This window comes from Columba livia, chromosome 16, assembly GCF_036013475.1.
Source record: "Columba livia isolate bColLiv1 breed racing homer chromosome 16, bColLiv1.pat.W.v2, whole genome shotgun sequence".
NCBI lineage: Eukaryota > Metazoa > Chordata > Aves > Columbiformes > Columbidae > Columba > Columba livia.
In genome coordinates, this window is record NC_088617.1 from 6,744,561 (window position 1) to 6,772,550 (window position 27,990).

At 55.5% G+C, this 27,990-nt stretch overlaps 1 protein-coding gene across 4 annotated transcripts; it reads right to left on the minus strand.

Moving 5' to 3' along the window:
• Positions 1 to 469: 469 nt before the first annotated feature.
• Positions 470 to 27,989, minus strand: ZNF512B (zinc finger protein 512B). Of its 4 annotated transcripts, none has more exons than XM_065032269.1 (17): positions 27,771 to 27,987; positions 24,419 to 24,541; positions 22,843 to 22,922; positions 21,935 to 22,063; positions 21,466 to 21,638; positions 21,048 to 21,301; positions 20,229 to 20,306; positions 18,815 to 18,949; positions 17,333 to 17,457; positions 15,012 to 15,104; positions 14,098 to 14,196; positions 13,170 to 13,442; positions 12,434 to 12,625; positions 7,786 to 7,887; positions 6,707 to 6,769; positions 4,448 to 4,546; positions 470 to 3,737 (listed from the first exon to the last, which is right to left on the minus strand). In XM_065032269.1, exons 2-17 carry the CDS (start codon positions 24,537 to 24,539, stop codon positions 3,444 to 3,446), a joined length of 2,310 nt encoding a protein of 769 aa, XP_064888341.1. In that variant the 5' UTR covers positions 24,540 to 24,541; positions 27,771 to 27,987; the 3' UTR covers positions 470 to 3,443. The 4 variants fall into 4 exon arrangements, with proteins under 4 accessions (XP_064888341.1, XP_064888342.1, XP_064888343.1 ...); XM_065032270.1 differs by having other exon boundaries at positions 20,229 to 20,300; positions 27,771 to 27,984; XM_065032271.1 differs by lacking the exon at positions 27,771 to 27,987 and adding an exon at positions 23,522 to 23,597 and having other exon boundaries at positions 24,419 to 24,460.
• Position 27,990: the final 1 nt, after the last annotated feature.

The window sequence follows — 27,990 nt, forward strand, 5'->3', positions numbered from 1 at the left end:
CCCCATCACAGCCTGGGGAGCCGAGCCGCCCGTGGGGAAACGCAGAGTTAACGGTCAGGAGCGGGTGAGCGGATAAATCTGCTGCTTGTTTGGGTTCCCTGCCAAAAAACACATCAGGAAGCAGCGGCGGATTTATTCCCACGCTGGGGCGGCTGGGGGGGTCCCGCAGAGCCCCCGGGGGAAGGTCCTGAGCTGGACGTGGCCCCTGGTGCTGGGAGACACGGGGGAGACAGGCGAATGTGGGGGAGTTTTGCTGCAGGATGGGGGCACTGGGCTGTGGGCATTGGGGGTTCTTACCCTGGCCCCCACCTCGGTTTTGGGGGGAAGCTCACAAGCTCCATCCCCAGCACAAAGCTGGGTCCCCCTGGGATGTTTCCTCAGCCCCCACCAGCCTCCAACAAGGGAGGATGGACAAACCAGGCCCGTCCTGCATCCCGCCCTCCGCACCGCAAAGTAACGATGATCGTAGTAATAATAAAAAATCAATAAACATTTATTCGATACAGCTGTTTTCCATACATACAGTACATCGAGTTACCCCTCCGCGGCGCTCGGCTGTTCAGAGCTGCTGTTACAGTACTCTCCAACTGAGGATTTGTCAATGATTAACAAAAAGAACAGATCGTCACAAATCGGGAGTTTATTATAAGATAGTTTACTGTTAAAACAATTTTATTTTTTGCAAATAAACACTTTTTAATATATATATTTATATATTTATATATATGGTTACAAGTGATAAATTGAAAATTCTTTTTTTTAAATTTTTTTTTCCGTTTTCTTTTTTTCCCCAAAATACACTTATGCACTAATAACTGGCATTGACGAGAAACATTCAGATATGCCGTGGGATGGGTGGCACCAGGAGAGAAAGAAAAGAACAAAACGCTCCCAACGTTCGCGGGTGACGCTCTGGGATGGGGCAGCTCCATCGGCGACAGTGACGGTGACAGTGATGGTGACAGCCAGCGCAGCACAGCCAGCCTCACCAGCACACCGCGGTCACCGTGGGGAGTTCCTGCCCGCGCTGCCGGACCCGAGTGTCTCCAAACCCCGGGGGTGAGGGGACAGAAGGGGACAGGATGCTGAGGCGCTGCTGTCACGAGCTCTTCCAGCGGTGGGGGTGACAGGGACAGTCCCAGCACTGGGACCGCCATCCCCACCACCCTGAGCCCATCGCCCGCCCCGAGACCCCAGACTGTCCTCAGAGTCCCCTCTGGGACGGTGTCACCCTCGCGAGGCCACCACGGCTGTCCCCGCTCCAGCCCCTCGCTCATTTGGGAACATTTGTTACTGAGGCAGCAGGATGGGGTTCAACCCAGACCCCCCCAAAACTGCCCTTCCCCAGGTCTCCCCTCCCCGAGCAGCTCCTGGCCAAGGTCCTGCACCGGTGCTCACCCCCACACAGAGCTGCCTGTTAATTTAATCAATGAGAAGCCAATTAACATCCAAAACAGCAGCCAGGGCCACCTGGGTCCCCCCTCCCTGGGCTGGGAGCTTTGCCGAGGCCTTTCCCCCACGGTGGGGTGAGATTTTGGGATCCAGCGGCTCCCTCTGCCCCTCCGCAGAGATGTCAGTGCCAAACCCTGCGCCAGGTCCCCAGCTCTGCCTGCCTCCCCTTTCCCGACCCCCGAGGGTGTCCCCATCGTGACAAAGACCGAAACGGCTCGGGGAGCGCGGGTCCCACGGTTCCTGATGGGGAGGCAGCACCGGTACCCCCAACACCATCAAAACAAAGATCGGATGAAGCGCAAGCGGCAAACCGGCTGAGCTGCAGTGGCTAATTAAGCTTTCTCATTAATTGCAGCACTCGGGCAGGTTCCCTTGCCCACAGACACGTGTCCTGCTCGCGGGTGATGCAGGTGGTGGCCACAGCATTGGCTCCCACCGAGAAGCTGCCCCAGCTTCAGCCATGGCCATACCCCCCTGCATCGTAACGACCTGCCCGTGGGCAACGATGTTAATTATCAGTGAGCGGCTCCTTGGAGCAGGGAAACAATACTGAGCCTCTGGTGCGTGAAGAGCAGTGAAGGAAACCGAGGGCTGAGGTTTTAATCGATTAAAGTAAAAGCAGAAGCTTCTCCTCGCCCCCTCGACGCCACCTTCCCAGCTCTGCACAGGGGAAAAATAAATCAAATTACGTTTTTCTGTTACTGAGAGAAAATGTGCCTGTTTCCCAAGGACCGAGGTAGCCTGGTTTTTGTCTGGGGACGCATCCCGGTCCGGGGATGGTTCCCTCCGGCCGGAGCGAGGTGTGAGGATGGATTTAGTACAGACATGCAGAGAAACCAGGGAAGGGGAACAAGGAAGGGCTGGCACAGCGGGGGGTCCCATCCCCAGGACGATGGCCGGGGCCTTGGGTGCACATGGCGGGCTCCCAGCCTGGAGGGACAAAGCAGGTGCAACGTGCCCAAAAGCTGGACTGTGATTGTCACTTGATGCTGCTCTGCTGTCCTCTCCCGCAGCCGGGGGACCGAAACCTCATTTGTCCTTCCTGGACAACTGGCACCTTTGGGATGGAGAGTGACAGGGACCCTGAATCACCCTTCCTGCCAGCGCCACGGCTGCCTGCTCAGCCTGACCCCGGCACTGCCACTGCAGCAACACCACCATGATGATGCCACCACGGCGCTGCCGCCGCGGTGCTGCCATAGCATCCAGCTATGTTTGCAGAGCCAACCTGAACAGCAGGGCACAGCTCCCCCATCTCCCCGCGGTCTCACCGCGATGCTCCTGGCCCTCCCGGCATTCCCACAACTTTCTGTTAAACCTCCAACATGACCCCCCCACCTCTCCCATTGACTTCCAGGGGTGCTCCCAGCTCCCGCCCCCCCTCTCGCAGCCGCCCCCAGCCCCGTTCCTCGCTCGTCCCTCGCGCTGCCAGACAAATCACGGCCACAACCACCACAGAGCCAAAATATTGCCCCTCTCCGCCCAAGACTGCGGGGAAAACACAACCAGACCCCCTCTGCCGTCCCCCTCCAACATCTTTGGAACCGTCTCCCTGGGCGCAGGGACGTGGGTGCTGGACCCGCCGGGTGCTGCCGGGGGGCAGGGAGGCCCCATCCGAGGGGGTCCCACTGCTATTGCACTTTTCTTTTGCTCAAGCGTCCCCAGTTTGGCGCAGGGAGGGACAAGGGGAGTCACGGGTTGGGGGGGGTGGGCAGGGGGTATGTACATGGGCAGGGGGTGGAGAACGGCCCAGCTTGCTCGATCCTGTTTGTTTTCCAGTGTGAAACAAGGTCCATGACTTGTTTAAAGTGGTTAATTAATTGGTATTTTCTGTCTCTTTTTTTTCCTTTTTTTTTTTTTTTTGTAAAAAGGGGGTGAGTGGAGGGTGGAGGGGGAGAGATGGGACGGGGTGGGGACAGAAAACTGGGAGAGACCCCCACCCTGTTACCCTGGGCTGTAAACGAATCCTCGGAGACAAGTCTCTGAGCTGCTCATTTCTCGGGCATCTTGCTGGCTCCCCCCTTCCGCTGGCTCGGGGGTTTGGGGACACGCTCGTCCTCGTCGGGGCTGCCTCGGGAGCTTTCCCAGTGCTCGAGCGTTTTCTTGTGATTAGTCTTTGCGGCCACGCTCTCTCTGCCCTTCAGGGACACTTCTGGAGGCCTCTCCTTGGGTTTCCTCCCTCTTTTCTTCCCGCTTGTGCTTTTGTTTTTCTCCTCTTTGCTGGAAGAAAGCTGTTCCCTGCTTTTCTTTTTCCGGCTGGCCTCTGCAGAGGTTCGGAACCAGTTCTGTGTCCATGGGGTGACATCGGGGTTAGTGACCATCCTGGGGCCGGGTACTGACACCAACACACACAACCCATGCCCCAGCCTGGACTGCCCCACGCCCTGTCAGCATCACCTTCCCAAGGACAAACTGGTCAAACTGAGAAGCTGCCACTGCCTGGGGTGTTGGGGACCCAAAGAGGGACAGGGAGGTCCCTCCCAGAGTGTCACAGCATTGCTGATGCTGCTGGGAGCTCTGTGCTCTGATCTCGGCAGATAGATGTGCCATAGAATCATAGAATTGTTTTAGTTGAAAACGACCTTTAAGATCATGGACTCCAACCATTCCCCCACCCTGGCACCACCCATGTCCCTGAGAACCTCATCTCTGCATCTGTTCAACCCTCCAGGGATGGTGACTCCACCACTGCCCTGGGCAGCCTGTTCCAACGCCCCACAGCCCTTTGGGGAAGAAATTGTTCCCAAGGTCCAACCTCAACCTCGCCCAGCACAACTTGAGGCCGTTTCCTCTGGTCCTGGTGCTTGTTCCTGGGGAGCAGAGTCCGACCCCCCCTGGCTCCAAGCTCCTTTCAGGCAGTTCAGAGATCAGAAGGTGTCCCCTCAGCTCCTGTTCTCCAGCTGAACCCCCCAGGTCCCTCAGCCACTCCTCACAGCCCCAGGACGGGCACATTGGAGCAGGAACCAGCCTGGACCAGCCCCAGCCGTGTCCTTACCTCTGAGTGAGCCTTGATGATGTGGTACTTGACGCCGCTTTCGGAGCTGAACTCCTTCTGGCACAGGAGGCAGCGGTACTTGCCCACCGAGTGGTCCCCCTGCAAGATAAGAGCATCCTCCTGCAGCCCCCAGCAGAGCCAAAACTGCTCCCTCCACCCTGCTTCCCCCCTGTGAAAGGAGGTTGATGCTTGAAGCAACCAAAAATGAATGCTCATTTCTAAACCACCAGATGTCTGCCAGCCATTGGTCCCAGCCGGGAGCTCACAACCGCATCTTCTGCTCTGAATTTTGACCTGTGCCGCTGCAGCATCAAAGGGTCCCACGAGCTGGGAGGGCAGCAAGTGACAGGCTTTGCTGCCTGTGCGTCCCCAACACTGGCTGTTTCGCTACCACTGACACCGTGTGTGTCCCTGAGGGTGCGGGAGGCTGATGGGGCCGATTGCCCATTTCCTCACTGTCAGCAGATCTGTGACCTCCTGGGACTGAACCGCCAGCTAATTTATGTCCAACAGATTCACCTAATTTTCCTTTTACGCTGTCAAAGAGACGCAGCGACTGCTGGATTTCTGTCACCAGAGCCCTTGTGGGGATGACTGATGTCCCGGCTCTGCCGCAGTTCACGGCCCACAGGAGATAACGTGCTCTCTACTGACGAAGGGTTTATGGATGGGCCCCTCCAGGCGATAGATCTGCTCCCTGGGAATTTCTCCATAGCTGGCTTCGTGCTCTAAGTCATTAGACAGGTCGCTCGCTGTGGGGACAGGCAGGATGTGGCTTCAGAAATCCCCATGCAAAAACCATCTTGGTGCATCAATCCCCGCTGAGGATGGGGGGCTGCCTGGGAGCATCCTCTGCTCTCAGTAAAGCTTGATGTATTTCCATCAGTTCTGCAGGATTTTACAGCAGATATCACAGGCCAGCTCTGGAGGGGCTGTGTGATTTATGGCCTGTTTGGTGACACATGTATCCATTGCGAAATTAAACCCACTCTACGAGTGAGAGTCCTGCTCATGGCAGCGTGGGGGGTATGTGAAGCAGCAAATTCCCCCATTACTGACCCCAATACTACACTGGACTCACTGGACCTGAGGGTGCAGCTCTACGGTTAAAGAAAACACTTGTGCAAATCCCCAGCTGTTTTCTGTGCACAACACCAGCCAGAAAACAGCTCCATTTTCTCTGGGAGACAGTGCTGCAGGCTAGCGAAGGAACTGCCCTTGTCTCCTGTGTTTGCACTTTTATCCTGCATAAACCCAGCTTCTTCTGCCGGATCTCTGCAGCACATTTTCTAAATGATCTCATTAGCGGTTGATGTTCCAGCTCATGTTGGAGGAGCGCGGGAGTTTGTGTTTTTAATAACCACGGGGTATGTATTGGAGCTGCCTCCTGGAAGCTCCATTCAATGGAAGCTGCAGCTGGAAATGTTTCAGGGTATAAAGCTTTCCCAGCTCTTACTCGGTTCCAACTGAGGGACCTACGCTGAGCTCCTGATCCCTCCCCTGTGGCAGCCGAAGGCCACCGGGGCTCGCTGCAGCCGGCAGCGCTGCTCTGCTGAGAGGGCGCGGGTCTCTGCACGGACCGGCCGCCTCTTCCAGCCCCAGCTCCAGCCCCAGGAGCTCTGCACCAGCATCCCTCTGGCTGAGGAAGCTGCTGAGCTGCCCAAATCGATGGAGGAAGGTTCTGCATCCCCATCTGCCTGGGGGAATGTTCAGCCTCCAACGTCCGGCTCCTGGCTCGAAGCGGCTGTGTGCGAGGCGCTGGCCACGCTCAGTAGCCAAGGGCTCGTAAACATGCAGAGGCCAAGCTGGGTAGGGGCTGCTGGAGGACGGGGATGCCAAGATGGGAGGATGCGGAGCAGGAAGACTCGATCCTGCTGTCCCTCTGTCCCCGTCCCTGAGGCACATGGTGTGTGAGAGGTCTGGGCCCTTGGCGTGCATGACCTTTCCTCCAAGGCTGGGGCGGTCGCTAAATCCCCAACGTCACATCTGCCCAGCTCGACCCCTCTGCCTTAGGCTGCCCACGGCTGCGGGTTTGGTCCTGCCCAAGAGAACGGTGCTGGAGGAGAGCGGCCAGACCGTGACGGTGTGACAACGGGCTGAGCGGTGACAACTTGATGGCTCTGCCATTCCTCCCAGTGTCATGATCCTTTAACCCATGCTATTGTCCCTTGGCCTGTCGCTTCCCAACAATCCAGGGAGGAGAGAAAACCAAAACCCAACCCCACCTCGGAGCTGAAGGTTGCAAAAGGAGGGACCTACCTTGTTGCAGTTGGCCAGGTGAGCTTTCAACCCCGAGACGCTGGAGTAAATGGCTTCACAGCACTGTGGGAAAAAACAAACCGGGGTTTGCCACGATCCCCCCTCCTCTTCGTCCATGCTGGGGCCAGGAGCCCGTTGTGTCAGCAAGGCCACCGGTCCCGGCAAAGCAGCATGAGGTTAATGCTCTGCGAGCCGCCGACGGCTCCGGTCACACGTTTCCTATTAGCGCTAATGGGAGTCATGTGGCCACCTCCCTCTGCAACGGGCTGAAAAACGTCTCCCCTCAATGTCTCGGTGGAAAATGTACATTTGTGAGGAGTCGGGAGGTCCCGCTGGGCTACAGGAGTTCTTGGAGCCACAGCAGATGCCTAACAGAGAAGAGAAATCACCCGGGCAGCGGCATGGCCAGTTTCTGAGCAATGTCTTTTCAAAGTGCCTGTGTATGACATTAATTAGCCAGCCCGTCTGCCCTGGCCTCGGGCTAACAGCCCGCTCAAGACTCCCATCAGCAAGGCTTTGTCTCAGACCATAAATCAAGGGCCCAGCGCGAGGGTGGAGTTCACCTCCCGCCAGCTCGGGCCAAGGCTGCGTTTTACAGCGAGATGAAGCGCACACACCACATCCCTGAGGTCTCTGCCTGTCCCAGGGCTTTAAAAAGAACGGCTTAAAACCAGACTCAGCTTTACACTGGGAAAAGCAGATTCTCCGCACAAAAAGGTTCTGGAGCACCGGGCGCGCAGCCTTTGCTGCGTCTGGATCTCAGGAGGTTCCCAAAAGCACCTCCTGAGCCCAAAGTGGGCAATGCTAAACTGTCAGCCCGAGGGCACCTGGGGAGAAGGTGGCCTGGTCCCCAAGCCTGGTGGCTTGAGCACAGCAGGAGGGTCCCAAAGGTGGGACGTGCTTTAACCAGGCATGGCAGCAACCCCAGGGAGAGGAGGTGAAACGAGGGTCTGAACAGCACTGCTGGCTTTGTCCTGGGCACAAGAACCTGGTTTGGGGGGATTTCTGCGCCAAAAACTCCCCTCTCCTCCTGCAGACTGAGACCAGTAGTCCCGGAGAAAAACAGAGACAGTGCTTACGTTGTTGGGACAGTTGATGTGGCCCTTCTCCTTCACTTCGTTCTTCCAGTTTTCCAGCAGCCTCGGATTGAGCTTTGGAAGCCCTGGTCGGGTGTAATTGAGCTGCAAACAATAGAAGACGATTAGCAGAGCGGCACACACCAGTCGGGGCCTTGGTGGGTCTTGTCCCCTACACCCCGGAGAAGTGAATTGGAGCTGAAAACTAGTTGGGAGGCTTCTCCTGGAGATGCCACCTCCCCCGGGCATGGCACAGTGAGGAGGTGGCTGTTCCTGCTGCTGTGCCACTAGGAGGTGACAGCAGGACGTACTGGCAATCAGGAGAGGGGACTGTGCCCCACGGCACATCAAGGCCTGGACCCGGTGTTTTCAGTGCATCACGTCACCGTGGCCCTTCTGCCACGTTTCATAACCAGGAGAACATACGACCCGGGACGCTGGGCAGAGGGAACGGATGCCAAGAGGCTCTGTGGCTGCCATCCACCGCGAGCGGGCACAACCCGCTGAACAATGAAATGCTCTTGTGTCTCTGCCTCTCCTCCTGGCAGCGCTGCTCCTTCCAAGTGCTTTTAATTACCACTTTATTAGCAACTTTGAGGTTTAGCCTAGCGGCTCAGCCTGCCCAACTCCATTTCTGCATGTTCAGCACAAGCAAAAGTGGCTGCAGAATCTCTGTCCCCCCTGGCCCTACCTGTCCCTGCCTGTCACCCCCTGCAGGGGATGCGCGGCTGCTCTGCCCACGACCACCTTGGCACAACTACCAGCCCAATCCAGTGAGCTCTGCTGGGACCTGTGGATGTTCTTTGGGTCCCAAGCCCCAGATCTGCCCTGAGCACAGGGCACAGTACAGGCACAGGTATCCCAACACGTGCTGCTTTTCGTGGGCACCCCTGAGCATCGATGCATCTGCGCTGGCCAGGGAGAATGCAGAGAGGTGCAAAACGAAGTCCTGATTTCGAAACATGCCCCCAGAACCCGGGGCTGGTGGTTCCGACACGGCGGGGAAGCGGCTGGCTGGGTTTCTTTTCCAGCTGTGACTTTTCCTGAACATGCTGACAAAGCCATGGATTTGTCTTTGTCCGGCTCCCACAAACCCCCCCTGCAAAGGGGAGCTCCCACTGAGGGCTCAGACAGCAACGGTTCATTTCCACCCAAATTTAAGAGATCCACAAGCCCCCGTGGCCCCCATGGCTGGAGGAGACGGGAGCCCGGGCTCCGCACGAGGGGCAAAGGGCCTTGTGAAACAGCACTGCCAGTGCTGGTACGGACGGATGTGAAAAATCCCCTGAGCCCCAGCGTGCAGCTATTTGTTGTGCTCGGCGGCTGGCGGAGATGCCAGCGGAGCCCTTTGAAGCGCTGGGATGGTGCATCCAGCCCGGGGAAGGCAGTGCCACCTCCGGGGCAGAACACAGGAGTCCCTTTTTCTCATTGATACTGAGAGCCAGGGATGCCAAACGGCCTCCTTAATTAAAAACCAATCAACCTCATGCATGAACGAACACTAATGGTAACTGCATGCAGCCCAAGCAACAACATCTCCCTTGGCGAGTCCCTGGGGAGGAGACAGGGGGGATGTTCAGAGATGGGGACTCTGCTGCTCCGGTTTCCCACTCCAGAGAAACATCCCTCCATCCCTGCACAATAACACACAAACCCCATGTCTGCCCAGGGTGCTGTGGTTCTGGGAATGTCAAAGTCATCTTTATGTCTCTATTAAGAGACAGCCCCAGGCATGGAATATTTTATTTTATTTTTTTCCATTTATTTTCCTCAAACAGCCTGTAAGTGAAAATCTTTATGGCCAGATCATTAAACGACTACAACTGGGTTTTGGCCGCAGCCCATCTCTTCTGAACAGTCGAAGGATGCTGGGATGGGAAGGCTTGTTTTCTTTGACTGGCAGTTTTATTTAATTAACTTTCATATTTCAATCCTCTCTGCTCCCTAGACAGCTCTCCCCTTCCCCAAAATATATCGCGGTAAATCGGAACCATGCGTGCTGCCTCGGCCCCGGCCAACGAGCTCCCCTGGAAGCCCCAGCGAGGTCCCCAGCGCTGCTCTGCCATCGCCCCAACGGAACCGCAGCTGATGCCGGCCGGGAGGTCAAGCCAAAACACAGCCAGGGGCTGCGGGCAGCGGGGACAGGGCACCGCCCGGCAACACGAGGAGGGACACAGCAAGTCCCGCCGGGTGTGCAGCGGAAGCTGGGATCCCGATTGGCCCATTGGTGACATGAGTCTGCAGGGCTCAGCGCGGCTCCTGCACAGATCGCAGGGCCATTGTTTTGGGGGGACAAACCAAGCCAGGCTCTTCTGCTTTGGAATTTACCCTGGCTCCAGGATGGGGTTTTCTTTTCCCTTTCAGGCCCAGCCTAGGGCAGCCCTCAGCTCTGGACCCGCGGGCTCCGAGGCGATGTTCAGCCTCAGTGGGGCTGTAACACCCCAACCCCGAGCTGTGGGGAGTGAGGGGTGGGCTCCCACACCCCACAAAAGTGCTCTGCCCCCCTCTCTGCACAGCACAGCGACTGACTGGGATGCAGAAGCCCTCCAGAAGCACCTTGGAACAAGCTCCATCACCTCAAGCTCTACAGGGAAAGCATTGCACCATGAAACTGTGGGATTTCCATGACGTTTTCTCTCCTCTCACCTCTTACACACCTCTCCCTCTGCTCAAGGAGGCTGTTTTCCTCAGTCTAGCCTCCAAAAGGGCTAAGGGCACCATCCCCTCAACCCTAGAACCCACTGCCAAGCTGGGAACCTGCGGGCTTCTCGCTCCTGCTCACAGGCTGGCGATGGCCAGAGGAATGTCAGAGGATCAGCATCATCTTCAGAGAGCTTCTGGAAAGGGGATTTTTCCCAGAAAAGCAGCAGGGGTGTGCCCTTCCCCATCTGACATCCCCAGCAAGCGGCCGTTGTGAAACACCCCATCTGTTTCAGCTTATCCAGAGGCAAATAAAGATCGGAGCGAGAAAATAAGACTCCAGTGTATATTTAGAAATGCTGGATTTGGTTAAGCACAGAATGAAGGCCTAGGATCGCGCAGCAATCGTTTATTCTAATGCCATTGCTTTGGTGCGAAGGAATCCATCCTCTTGGGGAAAAGCAAATGCGTCCCACCGCGGGCCACCAACGAGATCTGACCCCAACGTCCCTCTCTGGCTGGGACCGGCTGCCGCATGGCCCTGAAGGCAGGACAGGGCTGTGCGGGGCCGTGCAGCCCCGTGTCCTATGGGCTTGCTGAGGAGCTGCTTGTGGGGAAGTGATGGAGAGGAGGGGTGGATTTCTTCATCAGCTCCCTTGAAGTCCACATTGAGTGGTGGGGCTGTGGTGGGCAACTGGAGAGCTTGGGGACAAGTGGGTCCTGTGCTGCAGCAGGTCTGGGTGCACCCAGCTGTCACTGGTCACAGACGGGAGCTGGGAAGCGTCTGTCCCTGCGGGACACTGGGAATCCCCACGTCTTGCTGAGCCGCTGCAGGAGCAGCCGCGATCTGTCGCCAACACCTCACCTCTCTGCCGCTCTTCTGGGAATCACCAGTCCCACCGTCCCGGTCACGGTTCTCTGGCGTTCATCCTTCTGCTGCTCCAGGTTGTCAGGTCCCTCAGAGGGACGGCCACCACACATGGGGACATGGAGACACTGCGTGCTCCTCCGAGCCTCCCGCGCTGCCTGGGGCTGGACCGGGACCTGTCCTGGAAAGCAGCTGCAGCCAGGTCTGAGGAAAGGGCTTTTTTGGGGCTGTAATGGGTTCAAACTGGGTACTTGCAGTCTGGAGGTTTTTCCACACCCTGAACTGAAGCAACTTGTCAACACTGACCAGCCCTGAGTGACGCAAGGCGAGTAGAGTCAGCAGCTCCCAGCAGCCTCCCCGGGCAGAACCTGCCTCCCACCAGCACTGCTCATCAAGAAGAAACATCATAGACTGAGCAGACTATATTTGAGAGTGTTGTCAAGGGAACGTGACAGTCACCGCAAGACGCACCCGCTGCTACAGCTCCATTCGCCCACTGCACTGACCTCCTCCTCCAAAAAAAATCCCCCTGTGACACACGGCCCGCACAGCCGGGGACAGCAGCCTGAGGTCCCCGTCCTTCAGACCGAGAGCCTTGTTTTGCCATGTGGGAGCCGGTCCAACTCCCCGCTGCTCATCTCCAATGCAAACATGTTCCTGCCAAGCTCGCAGCAATTCTCTCGGTTTCTTAGCACCACTATAGGTCTCAATTAAACTTAAACAATTAGACTGTGAACAGAAGAAATGTCTCCAACACCACTACAAACAGTATTTCATGGATCAGCTATGCCAGTGGCTGAGACCTTTACACTGCTTTTGTACATTAGGTTGGATGTGGGTCCCTTGTTCACACCTGGGAGCCCTGGCTGCTCCCTCAAATCAAACAGAAAACACCCAAAGTCACGAGTAAGGGGAGCGATTCAAGGAGAACAGAGGAATGCAAGAGCTGAGGCGGGAGCGGGGAGAAGAGAGCACCACACCTCTCCTCCCACAGTATTTGAAATGAAACAGCTATTTTGGGCTTGACTTTTCTTATGTTATAAACGCACTGCAGCTGAAGTCATCTGGAAACCACCACTACCACGCACTGGGGAAATAAAAATTTTGCAACCAAAAAAAAAAAGAGAAATAAAAGCTTCTCACCCGCTTTGTTTCAGGCACCAGGTCGTCCTTCATCCTCCGCTTGGTCCAGTCCCTGGCCAGTTCGTCCTCCGCTATCTCCTGAAGGTGGAAAACGGCCACTTGGGCCGACGTCCGACGGATGCGGCCGCTCGGGGTCCTTTCAAAATCTTCTACAGGGCCAGGCTCCGGCTTCACCTCTGGCTCCTCCGGAGGCTGCAAGAGAGACAGAGTTAGAAAGGCGTGATGAGGGGGGAGACTTGAGCTCTCCATCCCAGGACAGGGATGCTGGGGTTTGGGTTCTGTGTTTGCACATCTGCTTTGTGTCCCCAAGTAGGGGAACAAGGGAGCACCCCGGCTTCCCCAGCCCTGCAGAGAGCCGTTCATTACATTGATTGCATTCTTCTGTGCTCCCCCACACATAAACGCCTCTGCTTTTTAGAGTTATGGAGTGATTAGCGTCAGATGCACTGTCAGTATGGCTCAACGGAACAGAAAAGGATGCTCCCCAGGGATGGATCCTGCCACCCCAGCACTGGCGAGCAGCCTGAGCAATGTCTTTTTTCCCTGCAGAGCACGGATGCGGGGTGGGCTGGAGCACAGACCCACAGGCACTAGCAAGGGGAACACTGCCGACCGCACAAACGCAGCTCCGCATTTTCCAGAGGGGGCTGCAGCCCATCCCACCCCCAGCACCACATCGTACAACACAAGCGTGATGAGAGGGAGCAAATAACATCGGTCCGATGTTTGCACCTGCCTTGCTCGGCTCTGTCCTGCCCACCGGCTCCGCAGCTCTGCAGTCACTGCCGGGGGGGGGCGGCCCTGCTCCTGGGGCTGCAGGGGTGGCCGGGGGGCTCACCGGGGCCGCATGTTCTGACCGCACGTGGTAGTCGTGGCCGGCCTTGGATTTGTACTTCTTGCCGCAGTGTGGACAGCTGAAGACGGGCTTGTCAGCCTCGGGGAGCTGCTTCCCGCAGCGCTTCTGGTGGTATTGGTAGCCCATCAGGCTGGAGAAGTTGGCCACGCAGCCCTGAGGAGATGGAGGGAAGGGGAGGGTGGGGGAGGACTGCGGTTTGGTGTGCCCCCATTTAAATGGTTGGGTGACATCGCTCCGGGGAGCAGCACGTCCTGAGGAGCCCCCTCCGCGCGATGGGGACTGTGGGGTGATCGCTCCCCTGAAGAACTGTGCACAGGTGCAACAGGGCCATGGAGGGATGGGGGGAGCAGCCCCTGTCCCCAGCACTACCCACCCTGACACATGGACAGAGCCCCTCACACAGACACACGGCAGGCAGCGGGAGGGGACGGTGGTGGAGAGGCACTTCTTGCATGGAGAGCAAAGCATCCATGGGGACAAACCTCTGCCACACGCCCCTGTTACCTGTTCATGACTTGTCTGCCACCGGCTCATGGCTGTTTTTCGGTGCTGTTTAGTTTAGTTCTGCACTGTGCTCAGGACAGCGCTGGCCGCGCCCAGTCCTGTGTCCACCCTCCTGTAGGACGGCCCATCACTGGGCACACGGGACCACGGGGATGGGGATGGGGACAGGGACTGGGACTGGGATGGCTGAGCTAGGGCGGAAGGGTCGAGAATATGCCATGGGATGCCCGGAGAGCACACGTCCCCCTCTCCATTGGGACTCACTCCTTCTACCCTTCCACAGAATGAGGAATTGTTCTCGTACCTCATTGGGGCATTTCAGTTTTCCCATCTGCTTTAGCACCTTCCTCAGCCTTTCCCGCTCCTCCTGTTCACCAAGTCCAGTGGTTTCCACAGGAACAGGCTTGAAACAAGGAAGTAACAGAAGCGACCAGAGTCAACCATTTACTCATGTCCTCTGTGGCAGCAGTGGCTGGTGAAGCTCTGCCCTTTGCTGGGGGGAACCTCTCTTTAGGAGAACTGGATTTCCCACTGCTTTCCCACATGCCAATGCCTTCGCCATTATGTGTCAGATCTGCTCGTGCCTTTCCTGTGTTTGCACCCAAAGGCCCAGCCCGTAAAGCCAGGAGCATCTCCTGGACAGAGGATTCACCAGCCAGACTGAAGAGCAGGAGATTAATGAACAGGTATAGAACAAGTCACAACTGGTAAGCATGGGACATGTAGAAATGCAGTTATGCCCTGCCCTGGTATCTTGGACATGTGTGGGACTGGATTTTTAAGAATAGCATCTAAATTGGTGCCTGCCAGATTTTACTCATGATAAATTTTGTGGCTACTCCTCACATGCATGGTGGAGAGACAGAGACAGGATTTTGAGATTCATGCAAGGCAGAACCCCTCAGTCCTGGATTTGTGAGCACAGTTTTGGAGGCAGAGCTTTGCCACTCAAAATCCACCTCACTAAATCTTCCTTTGTTCTAGCACTTGAAATCTTGTTTTATTTTTCCAGTCCTCTATTCCCCATGATCAACGTGAGCCTGTCCAGCTGCCTGGGAAGGAACAGCTTTGCAGGGCAGGGAAGGCTACGCCTGACTGAGCAGTATGTGAAATGCTGCAAAGACAGTGTTGTGAATCCCTCCTTTACAAAGAAAACGATTGCTTCATCTTCTGCATTAAGAAAGCAGGCGTGGGACAAGAGCAGCCCAGCTCTCTTACCTTGCTGACGTGTTCAGCCATGGTGTGGTAATTCAGCCCAGCTTTGGACTTGAACTGCTTTTTGCAGTGCTGACACTTCAAGGCATCCTGCAGCTGAGGGAATTAGAGGGAAATCACCATGGAGGCCACGGTTCACCATTCATTTTTCCAGGGGCTGCTGCTGCTCCAGGACCCAGCGGTGGGACCCAGCAGGCACTGCAGCGTCCCTGTCCCCATCCCAACCCCAGCCTGCAGCTCTGAGCTTTCTCTCTGTTGTCCTGGATATTGTTATCAAGCCCACATGCCTCTACTTTTGGATAATATTCCAATTTGGATATAGATTTAAAGCCCCACTAGCTGGAAACATCTGGACCTCGTGTCTTAGTCTTCCTGTTAAACAGTTAGAAAGGAGAAGCAGCTTTGATCTACCAATCTGTTAGCAGACTGTGCTCTGCAGCCCTATTAACTATGACAGATGCTGGTGTACAAAATGCTTTCTGAGTGCCTGGGCTGTTTGACATTAAGACACTGCTGGACACAATCACAGCAGAGTACTTCCCGCCTCATGTCGCTCTGTTGTTTGACCCAACTTGGCCTCCTGAGCAGCTGGGGAGATGCATTAAATGCACACAAGGGAACTTGCAACGTGAGTAAACAGACCATGACTTTTGCTAGGGCAGGTACCAGAACTTATTGACTGAGGTGAACTCTCTGGGCACCAAGAGACAGGGTGTCTCAACAGGGAGCTGGTGCCTGGATGGCCGTGGCCATTCCTGCTCCACCTTCACCACTTCCCCCCTTCCGTCAAATCTGGACTAGAAGCTGAAGAGGGAATGAAGATGGAGCTGCAAATCCCTCCTCATCCTGGAGCTCTGGAGAAATGAGGAATAAATTTACTGCAGCCAGCTGGGAGTGACTCACTGGTACCTGTGCTCACATCAGTTGATCTTGTTCCAGACCCAAGTGCTTGATCCTAACACGGTGGATGCTTAAGGCTCCTTGACTCATCAGATGCCAATCTGGGGTTTCCTCCTCCGGTCAACACTGAAGAACATGCCATGTCCATATTCCAAAAAGCCCTAACCTGGGAGGCTGGGAAGATACACCCATCCTCATCTCCTTGTGCCTCAGGCACATTGCATCCATCCCCATCCCTTATTTCCTTTCCTCAACTGAATGAAACACAGTAGACTGCCCAGGGACAAGCAAGGAACAGAGAAACCAACTTCCCTTGTTTCACAAGAGTTTCACGAGCCTGCATACTCTTTTCTCATTGTCCAGCTAAGAAGTACTTCAGTCATTAAAGCAGAGACCAAGCTGAGAGGGTGTCTGCGCCCCAGGGTCACTTCTGGTGGGGAAACTCTGTGCCTGTAGCAGCACAGTCTCGCTAAACACACTAGAAGTTCATCTGGGAGACGAACTGCTGAGAGCTAGACCTGTGGTCACACCCCCAGAGATGGGGACTGTCCCCTCTGGTCACAGGCTGCTCTGGCAAGGATGCTGCAAAGCAAGGACTGTGCCTCACACGAAAAGGGTGACAAGACACCCACTCCTAGGGCTGGAGTCCTGATTCCTCTGCTGAACATCCACCGGTCTGTTTCTAGTGAGAAAGACAGGCCTGGAGAATCCCGCTCAGCAGGTTGTGCAGCCCACATGGAGCCAGCCTGGCCTGGGAGATGCTCCAGAGCACAGGAGATGAGCAGCAACGGCCAAGATCCGCTGAGCCAGGAGGATGGCAGGGGAGGCAGGATTCTGCCTGGCATTGATGTAGAATGGGGTTTGAAAGGGAGAATAGCTTTCCACCACTGTATAAATAGTAAGGCAAAAGCTAAGGAGGCATTTACAGAAAATGAATGTGGAATTAAAGCCAAGCCACATATTTTCAAAGCAGGAGGGATTGATGCCGTGTTGGCTTTCTGTGGCGACGGCTCCACACCGTGCCAGGTGACGGATGGCGACGTAATCCCATGCTCTGATGGATGGCAGTGTGGCAGAGAGACAATTTTTCACTGCACATTACTGAACTCCTGCATCCCGCCAGCCTGCCCAAGCACATCCAAGCTCGGTGTCTCTCCGAGACATGCTCTCATTAACCACAATTTATCTGGCCTGATGCAAAGGACAACACACAGTGAAACCCCACAGCCAGGACTCCGGAGGAGCCCAGATTAGAGATGACCCCAACAATCTCTTCAGCTTTAAAACTATTTGTTTAGCTACTAGAAATACCCAAGACTGCTGGAGACTCTGGGGGAAGTGGCCCAGACCACAAAGGAATTCATAATTGTGGGGTATTAGGCACCAAAATCCAATGTACATGACTGAATAAGACAAGCCCATACCTTCTGGCAGACGTCCATATGCTTTTTGAGCCCCACAACAGTTTTTCTGCTGATAACGCTGCAGGTTGGGCAGGAGACTTCTCCCTTCTCACTGATCTCCCGCTGCCACTGGTCCTCAGGGTTTGCTGGCAAGGGAGAGGAGAGAGGCGTTATACCTTGGTGTAAAGACCACAGCTTGCGCGGGCTGCTCGGCAGAGAATGGCCGTGTCGTACTCCTTGATTTGCTACGTTGAAAAGCACTGAAGTGGGGAAAAGTCCTGATGTTAAAAAAAAAAACCAAACGATGCATCACTTGCAGCTCTGCCTGCCCCACAGCTCCTGCTTGAGCAAACCAGGTCACTGGGCCACTTCATGTGGAGTTACCCGACCTGCTGGCATTTCATGGGGAAAAGGTTCATCTTTCCAACCCTGTTGGATCCTGCACACTCGGAGTTAAAACATGATGATGCCCTCAGCCACCTCATCTTGCCCTGCGTGCAATAACTTCCCTGCCAAACAAAACAATTAGCGGGAGTGAAACAAAGGTGAGTGTCTCGGCTCCATCCAGACGTGTGCCTGGAAAGCTTTCCTGGCACTCCTCTTCCCAGCAGACACAGAGGCAGTAAGGGGCGTGCTGGCTCCCAGGCATCTGTTTATTTGAATGGCTGTGACTGCTTTAAAAAAACACCCAAAATAAGAGATACGTGGGGTCAAAACCTGCTCTCAGGTCCAGAGCTCACACCATGTTCTCAGCAGAACAGCACTGGTCTTCCAGCAAGGGAAGCCCAGTCTGAATAAAACCCATCAACTCTGTTTATTTGAACGCTTTTGCCTGGCTGTGAGATCAGAGAGTCATTTATTTGAATTTGCAATCAGTGCAGGGCATTGCAGCTGTGTTTATCTCGCACATCCTGCATTCCTCCTGCTGTCGCAGCTCCCAGCACCCTGCACTGGGGCGTAGGCTGCACCTTGGCAGCTTGGGGAGGACATAATCATGCCCAGAGTTACGCACCGGTGTCATTCATATAGACGATGTTAGAAAAATGCCATCATCCCAGCCGCTGACCCAAACTGTGGTCACAGTGAAGCCAAGTGGAACCAGGATTTAGCTATTGACTGCCAACACTCACAGCGGCCTGTCCTGACAGGGAAGTGAGGGTAGAGAAATGCTTTTGGGATGTCATTTGTGGCTGCACCAATGTTATAGGAGCAGTGGCCATTCCCACATCTGGGCTACAACTTTGGAAGGGCAGGAGCTGTGTGCTTGGATTTTATGCTGTTTCTGCTTGCAAATCTGCTAGAAAACTCACTCTGGGCTCAGAGGGGTGCGCAGATCACAAGCTATGGGTGAAGGTGGGGACATGGTGTGAAGGTGGGGACCGCGGGGTGAAGGTGGGGACTGTGCTACTTGGAGCAGAGCCCAAGATTGAGCTGGTGAGCAGCTGAGCTGCACCCAGAGCTGCTGCCTGCACTCTACCTGCACTCTGCCTGTACCAGCCTCACCTGCTGGCAGATGCACAACCGTTTCCTTCTTCACACCAGCTCCCAGAGGTTTCTTTTTCAGCTCCTCCGTGTTGGTGTTTGCCTCCAGCTTCTTAGCTCGATGGGCTTTTGCCTTGTCCTCTGCTTTGACGAGACCTGGAGGGACAGGGGACTTTTATTCAATACTTTAATACCATCAGACCAACTTGCATTTATCAGATAAAAAAATCTCTAGCTGTAACCCAGGGACACTGAGTTGGCTGTAGGTCTTGCCAAGGTTTTATGTGTAGGACCAGGTCCATAATTATGACAAGCAATAACATAACAGCTTGTGGTGTTTTACACACAAAATCTCTTCCCCCAGCCCAGTTAGTTTATGAACTATAGAAACACCACGACAAAGCAGGGTTGGATGCTTCCAGTAAGGCAGATTATGGGGAAGACAAGCTGGGGGGGAGGCAAAAGGACATTCTGCATGAAACTAAAACAGGGGACTGGAACAGCAAATTCAGGATATAAAAGTGATGTTCCTGCTGGTCCGAGGGGACCAGCTTGTTCTGGAGGAACCCCCAGCAGACATTTCAGTCTATGGCAGTGCCTCTGCGGGGAAGGGAAACAACCTCCAGCTTCCCAGGAGCCAGGGGACAAGCAACCGCAGAGAAGACATCCAGCCTGCTCTTCAGTAAGTGTTTAATTTCTTCAAAGCCATTAATGCCTCTCCCCTGAGTCCCTCTTGTACCGGAAGGTGCTGCCTCCTGCAGTGCCTGGAAACCTGCTTTTTATTTCCCTGACTTAACACATTTCATAGCCAGTCCGAATTCAGCTCTCGTGCCAGGGATGCCCCAGGTCTCCTCCCTCCTTTCCGAGTGTATTTATGGAGCGCAACCACAGGCCCGCTCACTCTTGCTTTGTCAGCCTGAAGCAGCCAACTCCTGAGCTTCCTCTCAGAAAACATCCCAGTAACACATCTCTTCCCCCTGGAACTCATTTTGCTAAATGTGGGCGACCAGTCTGAGGGATGGGTGCGTCACCTGGCCTTTCTATGCAGCAGAAATCCTTCTCAATGCAATTGGAAATACTGTGACATCCCAGCACGGTGGGATGATGACGAGACGTTTCTCATGTCTCGCTTGTGTCAGCACCTCGTTACTCTTGTGGCTGGACATTCCTGAGTCCTTTCTTTTCTTCCCTCATTTCCCAGCAACAGGCTTCTGAGCAGAGCAGACAGGGTTGTATTGGTGCCAGCTCTCCTGCTGCCTTTCATTCCCTTTAAAACACTCCTATGCTCAAAAGCACCAGCTCCTCTTATGTGACATCCCCAGGCTCTGAGGCATCTATCTCCACCACAGGGAGAGCTTTTGGGGAAGAGGCTTCCCTGAAACATCCCAGGGAGAAGCTACAACCCTACAGCTGATCAGCGTCAGCCCCATATTACCTTTCAGTCCAAATGTCCCCGATATGGACGGCTGCTCCCCCGTAAACTTCTTAGGAGTTTTCTGTTTCCTTCCTGACTCAAAAGAGAGAAACAGAGGGAGAGATTTGGTCAAATAACTGTACTGTCGAGGGGCTTCAGTAATCCCAGGGCAAGGGGGATCATCCCAAGGAGGCCTTTACCACTGTGAAATACAGGAGCTGTTGCATGAAGCAGCCACCCCACCAAACAGTAACAGGACGCTGCTTCCCAGTCAAGAAAAAACAGGAGAAATAATGGTATCCAGGGTTAATTCAATGGGTAGAAGTTGTGGCTCTGTCTAGCCCCAAAAGCTGCGAGGTTTCCCCAGCCCAGGTGGCTGGTGCTGGCTCCCTGTGGAGCTGCAAGCAGTGCAAAGCCACGCCGTGATGGGGACAATCATGGCCCTGCCTGCCGGCCCCATGGGAGTGACACACAGTGAGCCTCCCAACCCTGCCCCAAAACTGCACAAAAAGGGGTTTGTCAGAACCACCCCGGTTTAAACTGCCACACTCAGTGAGGACAGATGGGCTGACGCTGCAGCTTGCTACATCGCCAGGAATTCCGTCCATTTTCAACCCTATAGTTCCTAAAGAAATAAGTGTTTAACTGGGAGTTTTTAACTCTCAGTGGAACTCGCTGCTGCAAGCACATGGTGGACAAATTATCAGGATGTTGAAACAAGGCTTGGATATATTCCAAGAGACACTCGCAGAGGTGTTGGCTGGAGCAAGGCCCTTCCCTTCCCACGGGACACCCCTCTCCATGCTCCCGAACCAGCGTAGCCCTGGGCTCTAATCTTACTGTGCTTCATCCTCTCAGGGTCTTCCTCCTGCAGCGAGGCCTGGCTGCCCCCCTGCTGCGCCATGTCCTTGCCGCTCGAGGACTTGGCCGTGGGGGTGGCGGCTGCCATCGCCTCAGCCGCTGCGATCTGGAACTCTTTGCTCTCCCGGCTCTCCGTCAGGCACTCGCCATTCTCGGCATGGTCCCGGGCCACGGTTTTTTCCGTCTTTGCCTGTTTGGGATGGATGGTGGGGCAAGCTGAACTCTCAGCAGCTCTAGGGCAAAGCACAGAGGGCTTGTTTAATGAGGGGTTGTTAGACAAATGTCCTGACACCTCTTCCCCCTCACCAGCCCAGATCCTGGGAATGGGGGCAGGCATGTTCCCCTTCTCCCAGCCATTCCTACACAGCCACCCCGCGGCCCAGCCACAGCCTGGTACCTTTTCTTGCCGCTGCTCTTCCCAATGGCCTTCGGCACTTTGTTTTCTGCTTTGCTGGCTGGCACTGGCCGGTCCAAGTGATTCCAGAGCCGATGCTTTTCTAGCTGGGTTTTGGAGGTGAAGGCGGCTTCACAGTACGAACACGAATAGGTCAGCTTCTCTGAGATTGCACCCTGAGCGGAGCAGGGAGAGACAAGCGGGCATGGGTGTTAGACCACAAAAGGGAAAGGCTTCTTCTGACACAGGCATAAACACAAATCGTGTCTAATACCCTTCTGCCCCTTCAAACAGTCTGGACCAATGGTCCATGATCCTCCCAGGCCAGAGCTCACACTGAGCTGGAGGAACCCCAGTCCCTCTCATAAGCACTTCATAAAACGTCCCTGGCCCACCTGTGCCCTCTCCATTCTAATTTCACATTTTTCCTGGTGCTTAAGACTCTAGAGGAGGCTGACCCTGGTCTCCTTACCCCTTGGCAGCGCTGATAGTGGTACTTCAAGCCATAAATGCTGGGGAACTCCAGCCAGCAACCTGAATTGGGACATTTCACCCTGGAGTGGGCTTTGAATTCGTCCTTCCACTGGTTCATCAGGGGCAGCTGGGAACAGAAGAGACAAGAGACAAAGCTGAGCAAAGAGCATCGCATGCCCAGGTGTGTGCCAATGCATCCCGAAGGGACCAGGGGGACCACATGGGACCTCCGATCATTCCCGTCCACCTCATCCCACCGCATAGCTGCAAAGTGGACCCCAGGGCTGTGTTTCAGTGCAGCGGTGCTCGCTCCAGCAAGAGCTGCTGGAACAGACGCTTCAGGCTCTACAGGCTAATGATTCCTCCTGAGAATTTACCTTGCCATGCCTCCCAGAGCACATGTATGCTCCTGGCCAGGGTGGGGAATAAATCAGGCCAGAAGTCACCCGAGTGATTTAACCACCCCACATTTCATCTAGTCAGTAAATCGCCCCCGTCCACGTTCTCATGACAAACTGCTCTGTGTGTCGTCCATGCTACTGTGTTGGAATTAAACCGCACAACTCTGCGGGAAATAAATCACCCCCTCGCTGGGGCTGCCGGATCATTAGCCAAACCTGATGTGGCTGTGAGAGAATCCAGCTCATCTGGGAATAGCCCTGAGAAGGGGAGGCTGGAAGGTGAGTATGGTTCCCCACCAGGCTTTTGGCTGCTGACATGGAGGGGATTCAGGGCCAATATCTCACTGAATCCAAGACAAGGTTGCTCTGACGACTAAACCACCGGGAAGGCAGGTTTAACCCCGGAGCAGGGCTGGCTGGAGCGCACGGTGTAGCAATATGCAGAGGGCACATCAGAGGGAGCAAGGCAGGGACATCGCTAGGATCAGAGCGCGCGGGGTCTTACAGGGATGTCTTTCAGCGCCTGGTTCTCAGCCTTGGGTCTTCCTTTCTTCCTGCCTTCAGTTTTGTCACTGGTTGCATTTCCTGCAAACAGACACAGCGCATGTCACCTGCTGTCCAGCCAGCCATGCCGGAGGAGCCGCCGTGCCAACAACGCTGCTGCCCAGCCGGCTCCCTAGCTCTGCGTGAGGAGAAGAATCCCCTTTGGAAGGCAAAGCCAACTCTTTGCAATTCAACCCACAGATGCCCGCACCAGAGACAGCTGCTTCTCCTGAGGTTTGCCAGCCCCTCTCCTTTCATTTACACCAAGCAGTTGCAGCACAGCTGGGCTTGCTTTGGAAAACCATCCTTCTGTTCGGGTTGGAAGAAATCCTTCAACAACTACGCTACTTAGCAAAAGAAATCTGCGTCTAGGTCAGGATGCTGGGCCCTGGGCAGGCTGTTGAGCACAGAAAGCCCTCAGCCCCTTTGCACAGTGAGCTCTTTACAAACAGGGATGGGTTGCTGATGGACACAAGGCTTCTCTGGACCAAGACCAGACTTGGGAAGGATGCTCCCTGTGCCAACCAGGCTGCTGCACTGAAGGGAGGCCAGCAAAGCCACTGCACAAGCAGTCCCTGTCTCCCCAATCCGCACCAAGCCTAATTCACCCCAACGAAGCAAACCCTGGCAGATGTTTCTACCTCCAGCACTTTCCCAGGGAGAGCAACAAAATATCTTCATCACAGAGTGCCCTTCACTCCATCACTTTCAGTCCACCTAAATGAAAAGGAAGGGCTGAAAAAAAGGGCTTTTCTACTTTTACAGGTGCCGATAAGATGTGGCCCAGGGAAAAGCACTCTCCCGAACTCAGGTACGTCCACACTGTGGACAGCTGGAGTTCATTCCCCTCAGCAATAACTTTCCCCCTCTGTTAGCAATTATGGCTTCAGCTGCCTCAAGGGAAGAGCAACATTTGGGAAGCACTTGGGGCATAGGGGTTTCCCTGCCAAGCCACCGATTTTGGGTGCCTGCTCTGAGGCACATCTCTGGGGCACCCTGCAGCACCCAGGGCTCTCAGTGAAAGGCTGTCGGTGCTCACAAGGGCGACCTGCCCGGCATAAGTAGACAGGAGAAAAATCTCCTCGTGCCTGGAGGTTCCCGGATAGAGAAATCAGCTATCCATCAGTGTGACAGCCCTTAGCAAGCGAGTCCCCCGGGGCTTGTACACTCACAAGGCTCCATCCCGGGGGCAGCGACACGGGAAGCAGCAGATGGTCTGAACTCATTTAAACCTTTCCAGCCTTTGATGTACCACTTAGCTACCAACACGATAAATAGGCGGTGAGACACCCATCTCGTTAAGCCAGACGCACAGCCCTCAGAAGGGAGAGATCATCTCCATCCATCCCTTCCCGCTCCCAGGCACCGGCTCTCTGTAGCTCCAATGTTCTGGGGCTTTTTGGGCCCAAAACACAGAGCCAAGGCTCACCCAGACCAGATGCACTCGCACTCCCATGTTTTGGCAGCCGTCCCCCAACCCCTGAGCTTGTGCTTTCCACCCCATCCACCTCCACGGAAAGAAAAACCCCGTTCCTTACCTAGCTTGGGCAGCTCTGCGGGTGGGTTTATCCTCGTCTCCGTCCTGCTTTCTTTGCTGGCAGCGGGTTTGTTGGAGCCGGCAGTTTTCCTTCCACCTTTACAGGTATAGGGATCCGCCATCTCTGAAAGAAGCAGGGGAGGTGTTAAAATTCTCTCCCCGGAGCCAGGAGAAACACATGCTGAAAGGAAGGAGAGCTGCTGGGGAGAGGGGGAAACCAGAAAACTATCATGCAGCTTCCCACAAAGAGAATAATGGGACGTGTTCCTGAGTATTTGTTCTACAGTCAAGCAACGCCATAGACATGGGTGAAAATCCGCTTTCGTTATAGGCTGGTTTCCCCTCCATATATAACGGCAAAGATTTTATTAAAAATTATGGGTTGACTTTGCCCAGAGAAGTAGCGAATAAATGGCTTTTCCTCTTCGTTTATTTCTCAGCTTTAGGACACCAAAAGGAAAAAAAAAGTGAGTTTTAATGAACAGATGTAGTGATAAATTTCCAATTTTCCTTATTAATGGGAAACTGTTATAAACTGAGAATTGTTAATGTTATCTGAATTTTCCGTATTAATAATTCAATTTGGCTTCTCTATAAATAATGAACATCAGAAATTATCACCGAAGGGCCAGTCTCACTCCCCACAGAAGCGGGCAGCAGGACACCCCTCATTCGGTGGTGCCAGGACGCATTGGGCTATTCCCAGCCTGGGCTCAAGGACCTTCCTCCCATCTGGACAGCAAAGACACATCCCAAGACAGGAGCTGCGTCAGGAGATGCCGGGGAAAGGAGTCCTGAAACCCCCCAACAAGAGCATCAACCCCCTGGGGGGGATCCCCTGGGCCACCATGGCCTCGAGACCTTGGTCATGACACGATGCTGCTCAACCAGACACCGGCAGTGTGACCAAGGGATGCACCAACCGGTGCCTTCTTCACCTTTTCACCTTCTCTCCCACACACAGGTGTTTTTTAAAACACAGATTTGACTTGTTGCTCCCAGTTTCTTCCACGGGATCACATTTGGCACCGTTTAACTCAACAGTGGATGCCCTGAGCATCCAGACTAATCCCACCTGTCCCCATGCCCAGAGGGACAGCGGAGGCCGCAGGAGCATCTCCCATGTGCCCGTATCACTGGCTGTGCCACCAGCATGTGGCTCATGAGGCTCCAACAGCCCTTTCCAAGGTGTCCCCAGGGACTTTCCACATAGGAAGGGGCACTGTGCAGCCCAGATGCTCCGAGAAGACCTGTCAAGAGCTTCCAGCACACATTCGGCTGGCGATGCATCTGTGCTTGTTCGCACCCACACAAAGGTTAATCGGATCAAGTCTGTCCCCTCAAAGAGATCCTTTCTGGACAGCTTAGGAGGTTTTGAACATCCTTTGTTTTTCCACACCAAATACTTCTTTGAATTTTTTTCCCCTTCTTATTTTTTTGGCTAAATGAAAACTAAAAATCCCATAAACCACTTAGCGAGAGCCAAACTCTGCTCCCTGGCCACTGACATAACCCCAGGGACCCCAGAGCCAAAGAGCAGAAATCAGCCCATTGTATTTTTTTTGTAGTGTCCAAACTTTTCACTTGTTTTTGAGCAACACAGGCTGAAAACAGGCAAAAGCCTACTCCCTTCCACACTTTTGTTATGTTTTTGGCGAGAACGCTTTTGCAACTAGCAACGGGAGAAGATATCGGCAGGTCCTGCCGGTGAGCAGGGCAAGGATGCGATGCAGGACGGTTGGCACTGGCAGCATCTTTGCTGATGAAGCCTCCGGCTCTTTTTAGGTAACTTCTTAGACATTCACAGCAGCATTGTCAAAGCCTCCAGCTCCAAAAAAAAAAAAGAGCCTGTGTCAACGCTGGAGCCAGCATGGGATGAGCAAAGGCTGAGCTGCTGAAGCCAGGAGTGGGGGCGAGGAGGAAGCCCGAGGCTGCGGGAAGGGGGAATCCCCCACGCCAAAGGCACTGCTCCTGAGCCAGGTGTGACAAGTGACAGCGATGTCCTAGCCCCTCACCGCCCTGACAGGCTCCTTCCCTCCGCGACAGACCCCTCCTGTGGAGCTGTAGGGCTCTGTGGGCTGGGCACAGCTCGGAAATTGGGTGAAAACTGGAAAAGAAGTAATAATTCCATGCTTAAGTGCCTTGTTCGTGACCTTGGAGGGGGTCTGCAGGAGCATGTACGCAGCAAGGGACAATTGTGACCTTCTCAGCACCACAATGTCCTTATGGCTACGAAGTGGAAAGTCACCCGTGGGTCCTGACCACAAATTCTCCTGCCAGGACTCCTGTCCCGGTGCCATTGCTACAGATGCACCGTGCCATGTGCCAGCCAGCCCAGTCAGCTGTCGATCCACTCCACTCCTCAATGAAGTACCAAAAACACCAAAAAGGCAAGCGAGCTGGGAGAAACTTCCCAGGAATAAAGAAGAGGAAGTAGCGGGAGACGCTTCCTCAGGAGGGAGAGGAATCACCCTTGATGGAGGCTTCCTCTGAGGGAACCACATGGTGGGTGAAGCCCTGCAAGTCCCTGCATCTCCGGCCACGGCCCGAGACTGCGCAGCTCTGGGGGTGTCCCGAGCAGCCCTGCCAAGGGACACCCAGTGCTGGGGACCACTCTGCTGAGGTTCTCCCGAGGGGAACACCTCGCCCCACAGTGTGAGGCCGCCGTGCTCTGGCCAAGTGGCTCTGGGCACGGGCGAGGCTGTTTGATGGTGTTCGAGGCTTTTTGATGGTGTAAAGTTTTTGTTCGAAGCCTGTTTTCCAGTCCCTCCTCCCTCACCAGTCCCCTGGCACAAAGGCAAAGGGGAAAAGCGCACGCACACGCCTGGCAGACAAGGAGACCTCGCAGTGCTGAGGTGGGGACCGGGGTGTCCCCCTGTCCTGGGCATCGCTGGGGGTGAACGCACACGGACAGCTCTGCCCTGCCTAGTCCTGCTGTCAGCTCCCCGGGCCCGGCTGTGCCATCCCGCTGTCCCTGCCCTCTCATTTGCCCACCTCACTGTCACCCTTGCTGCCACCCACCCATCACCGTGCGGGCAGGGCCGCCCCGGGCCTGTCACCTCCCGGGGCCTGAGCAGGGGCCGCCCCGCCGCCTGTCACCCGGCCGGGCCGCCCCGCGGCCTGTCGCGTCCCCGGGCCCGGCCGCCCCATCCCCGGGAGACAACCGGGTCTCAGCTCCGCGGGCCGGGGCCCAGCGAGGGCCGGCGGGGAGGGCCCGGCCCGGCCGCACCGCCGGGAGGGGAAGAGCGAGCGGCAAAATGGCGACGCGGCGGCGGGCGGAGCGGGACGCGGGGGGTCCCCGCCGCGGCGGGGCCGGGGGTGCCGGCGGGGCCGTGCCGCAGCTCGGTGCTTACCTCGGCGGCGGCGGGCCGCGGTGCGGGGCGCGCAGGGCCGGGCGCCCCCCGGCCGGCCAGGCGGTGCCGCCCGCCGCCCCCGGCTGCGGGCCGCCGTGCGGGGCTCCCCGGCGCGCCCACACCCGCGGCGGCGCCGCGCTCCGCTGCCGCGCTCCCGCTCGCCCGCCGCCGCCGCCGCGGCTCATGCGCGCTCCCCGCCCCGCCCGGCCCGCCCCGCCGC